This window comes from Mastomys coucha, unplaced genomic scaffold, assembly GCF_008632895.1.
Source record: "Mastomys coucha isolate ucsf_1 unplaced genomic scaffold, UCSF_Mcou_1 pScaffold20, whole genome shotgun sequence".
In the NCBI taxonomy this organism is placed as follows: Eukaryota; Metazoa; Chordata; class Mammalia; order Rodentia; family Muridae; genus Mastomys; species Mastomys coucha.
This window is the reverse complement of record NW_022196903.1, coordinates 140805015-140810822: the sequence shown is the minus strand read 5'-3', so window position 1 is coordinate 140810822 and position 5808 is coordinate 140805015. Positions and strand designations below refer to the sequence as shown.

General features: G+C 48.5%; 1 protein-coding gene across 1 annotated transcript in view; it reads right to left on the bottom strand.

The window, feature by feature from the left end:
• The window catches only part of Arntl2 (aryl hydrocarbon receptor nuclear translocator like 2), a 49843-nt gene extending 47426 nt beyond the window's left edge, over positions 1-2417 (bottom strand). Inside the window, exon 1 of the mRNA XM_031381048.1 lies at positions 2358-2417. Within this exon, the coding sequence (XP_031236908.1) occupies positions 2358-2385 (28 nt within the window). The 5' untranslated portion in view covers positions 2386-2417. The remainder of the gene's footprint in view (positions 1-2357) is intronic.
• Between the last annotated feature and the right edge of the window lie 3391 nt (positions 2418-5808).

The following is a 5808-nucleotide window of genomic DNA, read 5'->3' as shown; positions in this document are numbered from 1 at the left end:
AATCCACCTGCCTCTGCCTCCCAAGTGCTGGGATTAAAGGCGTGCGTCACCACCGCCCGGCTCAACGATGGTTTTCTTAAACAGATATCTAACATAAACAAATAGGAAAGAAAAGAGGCTGTGGCCCAGGGCTCAAGTCTGGTAAGATTCCACAGGCCTTGGGGTGGAGCCCAGTGGTAAGGCAGGAGCTTAGCATAGGCAAGATCCTGCCTGGGCTTGATCCCCAGCACCACATACACACACACACACACACACCCACACACACCCCTGAAAAAATTACCCAACAGAGTTTTGTGTATGAGTGTTTTGCCTGTATGTACATATGTACCACATGTGTGCCCTCTAAGCCCACAGAGGCCAGAAGAAGGCATCAAACTGCCTGGATCTGGAGTTAGAGACAGTTGTGAGCCACCAAGTGGCTGCTGAGAACCAAACCTAAGCTCTTTGGCAGAGCAGGGAGTGCTCTTAACCACCGAGCCATCTCTCCAGCCCCTAAATGTGCATCTCACTCTCACCTGACCCCAGGTATCCCATAAAGCAGAAGCTCCCATTGTCCCTATTTTACAGAAAAGCTAGATACTGAAAACTGGGAGGAGCAGGGGACAGATTGGCAAATACCAGGGCAGGGAAGCAAACCTACAGGGCAGGCAGATGGCTCAGCTTCCCGTGGGCCCTGAAGGCTAACTCAGAGTCCCTGATAATGCTGAGAGGGTTCTAGGCTGACTAATGAACTAGATCCAATGCACCAGAGCAAGTCAGGTCCCGAGCCCATCCTGGATTAGCTTGTGTGATGCACTCCTGGAAGGAACTGCCTAGGACACAGGCCAGGAACAACAGTTTATACAAAGCAGAATGGGATACCTTCTGAGTCAGGAGCATGAATTTAAGCCACTACTGTTGCAAAATGACAACTCAAAGGGCTAGGTCTGTTAACATCACAGAAGAGATGAGCAACTGAGAAGCAGGGAGGAGGGTGAGAAGCTGTTTCAGAGGCTGCCCAGGCAGGCGATTCTGGCCAGCACATGTCTTTCTGGAAGGGCCCTCTCTCTAGCTCCAAAAGGATGCTCAGCCGCTGGGCAGGGCAGCAGGCTCAGTATCAGTGTCCAACCCATAAGCTGCTCTCAAAAAATGTTAAGTGAGCAGACAATTATGTTTGGCTCCACCTAATTTTTTTTGTGGCTACCTTCCAAACAGCCTTGAAGTTGTAAGGTTTTTGGTTTTTCACATTGTTTTGTTTTGCTTATTAGTCCTTACAGTTGCAGAATGTAGAGGCCACTGTAGTCATTGCCCCCATTTTACAGGGAGGAAACTGAGGCACCCAGAAAGAGAGTGAAGCAGAGCTCAGAGCAAGAAGGGATCTTCTTTTTAACAAAATGAATTTGAGCACCATGCAGGGAGACCACAGGAACCTTTGAAAGGTCACAGGCAGAAATTTCCCACCGATTATTAAAGTTACACCAGAAAGTTGAGACAAGCCTGTAGCCAGCTCTTGGGATGCAAGTTCAGGTAAAGTGGGTTGGACAGCAAGTTCCTGGCTTGCCAAGGGCTACACAGCAAAAAAATCAATCAATCAATCAATCAATCAATCAATCGTCAATCAAACAATCATCAATCTCATTCAGCCAGCCAGCCAGCCTGTCAATCAAAATAACTGCGACCCTGACTTCTGTGCCTGTTTTTATTTATTGGTGTCTTTTTTTTTTCCCTCCCGATTCCCGCCTGCCATAAATAACAGCTTCTTATGATTATCCTCTGTGAAATAATGGTCATCACGTTCCGGAGGAGACACCTCCAAGTTTTATCACTGAGAGCAAAAGAGGACAGGTGAGGCAAAACTCCCAATGAGACTCACAAAATGAAAGGAGCCAAGGTTACAGCCCTGGCTTGGAGTCCTGGGTTCAATGCTCACCCGGGAAGATAACAGGTTTGTTTCCCCACTCCCACTCCAAGCCCACTGCGCTTTACGGAGGCTGTGATAAGAGGGTGCTTGAGCTTCTCTGCTGTCCCCAGGTCCCGACTTGGCCACTGGGACTCAGCGCAGCGAGGCCTCCCGCAGCACCCTGGAACCCGGTACTTCCTCCAGAAAGGAGCAAACTCGACTGTAGAGCACGCAGACTCTGGATTGTGCCCGCAGCTCGCCCACTGCAGGACGCAGCTGGGACCGGACCCTACACCCCGGACTGGGTCCCGGAGGATACACCTGCGCTGGGGCTGTGAGGACCTAACGCCTTGATCCACAGCCATCAGACGAGACCCTGGTGTAGACATGCGGGGACCCCTCCCCAAGCATGGGATGGGGTCCTGGCTCGCCGTCAGGGATCCCCGACACAGTTTCGGGGTCTCGGCAAGCCACTCACCTGGCGCTGCAGCCCGGGCTGCAGCCATAGCGCGTCGCTCCCTGCACTGGGATTGGTCACCGCAGGCCCGGCAGCTCTAGCCAGCCCCGGGCGGGACCAGGCACCCGCACGGGAGGAGCCTCAGCGGAGCCGGCGCGCAGAGACCCGCCCTGAGCCAACTGGCACGCCCTCCGTGGCGCTTGCAAGATAGAGGACAGGGAGACCTTTGTATGGTGCAAAGAAGACTCATCAGTGGTCCTGGCCCTTTTCTGTCAACAACCGCCCCAGGGAATCCTGTAGCAGTTAGGCACATATGCAATCAAGACTTCTAGGAGCTCCGGGTCTCCCTTCATCCTACAGTTATACTTCTAGAACACACAGACTGGCTCCAGCCCACTGGTTGCGAGAGGGATTCCTCAGTACACTCTGCCCACGTAAAGCAACAGGACTGAAAACGCCAGGGCTTGGTAGGAGTCACTGGTTCTCCAAAGAGTGGGTCGCACACTCTTCTTGTTAGGCCCAGAGGGCAGAAGTTGTGGACCTTCTTAGTTAATACAGTGTGGCAAGTGGGTGCCCAAGCTGCTGCTCCTATCGCACGCGAAGACAGGGCCCCATCAAAACCACTCAAAGTCCAGAATGCTAACTAGTACAGCTCAGAAAAAAGTCACGGCTCTGGTGGATAGTCTGGAGATCCACTCAGGTCACCCGACACTTGCTTAGACTCTGGCTTTCTAGACAGACCGTTGTTCAGAAAGGAACCAAGCCTTCTGGACAGGAGCTTGATCGAAGTTCCAAAGTGAGGCAGAGTTGTCCGGTCCTGACTGCACAGCGCTGTTTTTAACCTCTGACACCCAGCCATTCCCTCAGCCACAGCCAGAACTAGATGAACACTCTCACCCGTTTGCTTCTGTTTTCTCAGTCCGGGAAAGTCTAAGAGATGAACACTGCAGAACGGGAGGAGATCTTGTAGTACAAGCAATGTAAGCTTACCCCTGACTAGCTTACAAATAAATGAGACTTAGACTGTGGTTGTTTTATTTGCCTTTGACAATTACTGGAGGTCACCCCTAATCTACTCTTCTAACTGCTGGCCTGGCTACCTCCCAGTGGTGTGCCCCAGATACTTGCTGTTTCTTCTGGCCATGTGCTCATGGTACATCTCCTCTCATGGAGGGTTCCTTTCTCTTCCCGTTCTTCCTCCCCACCCCCCACATCTCTCCTCCAACCAGGCCACTTTAAACCCACCTAACTCTAATCCCTCCAGTAAATGGTACAGATAAAAATCAGTATTACAACCTGCTATAATCAAACCAATTGACCAAACCTCAACAAAATCTTTACTAACTAAACATCTGACAGAGGATTATTGCTTACACTACATCAAGAATCCAAAGAAAATGCCAAGGAATAAAAAGGAGCAAACAGAAACCCCACTTAAGGTGCTCGGGACTTGGCCCAGCGGTTAAGAGAACTCCCTGCTCTTGCAGAGACTCAGGTTTGTTCCCAGCATCCACACAGGAATTCTAGTTCCAAGGCACCTGTCATTCTCTTCTGACCTCCACCGGTTCCTGTGGCACACATACATGCATGCAGGCAAAACATTCAAACATAAAGATAAATCTTTTTTTAAAAGCCCAGTCAATAAGTAGGCTAATGAAATAAACAGTCATTTCTCAAAATATGAAGTACAGATGGCCAAGAAACATGAAAACGTGTTCAGATGCAAATTCAAACTGTGCTGAGATTTCATCTCCTTCAGAATGGCAGACATTAAAAAAAAAAAAAAATGAGGACACATGCACAGGATTGGACAAAGGACAAATGACCCCTAACCCAGTTCTGCTGGGAGCCTAACCAGTCCGGCCTCTATGGAACTCAGCATAAAGATGCCTTAAAAACTGAAACAGAGCATCTAGATGACACAGCTACCACCAAGCCAACTCATCACAGAGACGCTGAAGCATCCATGTTTGCTGTCGCCCTGATCATACAGCGTAAGCTTTGTAACCAATCCGTTTCTGTAAGCAGGTAAAGCAGGTAAATGTGGTATGTATGCTCAGTGGACTTTTATTCAGTCACAATGAACAGAATTATGTCATTTCCAGGAAAACAGACCTGAGTGGGGATAATCATGCTAAATGAATTAAGTCAGGCTCAGAAAAACATCATGAGTCCTAGATTTTATGAAGCGTATATAGAAAATGAAACTGTCTCTAGGGACAAAGGGAACTGAAGGGAGAGGTGAGAGAGCGATAGGGAGACTGTGGTCAAAGTAATTTATATTCTTGGATGACAATGTTCTTAGGAAACCCTGTACTATGTGCAATGAATACACTCCAATTAAAAAAATAAAAAATGAGTACTTTGGCAGAAAGATCATACATAGGTCAGGCATCCTCAAGAGTTCGCACCCTCTGCAGTGACCAATGAGCTTATGAGTGAATCACCACAGGGCCTCTCTTCCCTGAAATAATGACTCACTTCTTCCAAAGCCTGAAAACAAAGAGAAGAATGTAGCTCCCCCAGGAAGGCAGGAAGCTGTAGGCCCAGGCCAGGCCAGGTGCCTTGGGGCAACTGCTCTCCCTCTTGTCTCCCCCACCCCATCAGTAACATCTTCCTTGAGTTTCTTTGTGCCTGGAAGCTTTACTAGGAAAAGGGTTTGTTTTATTTTATTTTATTTTTAAATAGCTGGGCTATGCTCTTGTTATCCTAGCACTTGGGAGGTAAGGGTAGAAGGATTGAACAGTAGTTGAGATTATCCTTGGCTTCAAGTGCATTTGGAGGCCAGCCTGGGCTGAGACTGTCTCAAACAAACCCAAAGATGAAGGTGTGAGGAAGGCTAGGGATGTGGCTTGAGCTCCAGAACTCCGTGAACATGTGAGGGTGCACATATGCAATCCCAGCTCTACAGAGTGGAAAGCTGGATGCTCAGGAGCTCAAGGTCATCCTCAGCTGGACAGTGAGTTCAAGGGTAGCCTGGGCTACAGGAGATCCTGTCTTAAAGATGGAAAAGTACTTTCTTATTTCTAACCAATAATTCTCTCTTACTTTCTTTCTCCTTGGAGAAATTTTGAGAAAATGGATTTGCAAGCCAACTCACAGAGTTCTGGTCAACATCCGTCTGTTTCTAGCTCAGAGTCCAAGAATGGCCTTGTGTGACAGGAACCCTTTCTCATCCCAGTGGGCAGTAATTTTGCTTCACTGCTAAAGATCCTTAAAGATCAGCTTTCAAGGCAGAACCAGTACTCTTTTGCCCACCTGAGAAGGAGCCTGCTTTACAACCATGATCAGAGCCTTTCCCAACAGCTGGGCCAAACAACAGCATAGCTAAGCCTAAGATATTTTCCAAAATTCATACAAATAACAAATATCCAATTTCAAGCTTTCAAGAGTGTAAAGCGAATTTATTAAACCACTTTGGCTCCTGGCAGGCCATGCATGCACTGTACCTGCCCAGGATTCATGAATGAAA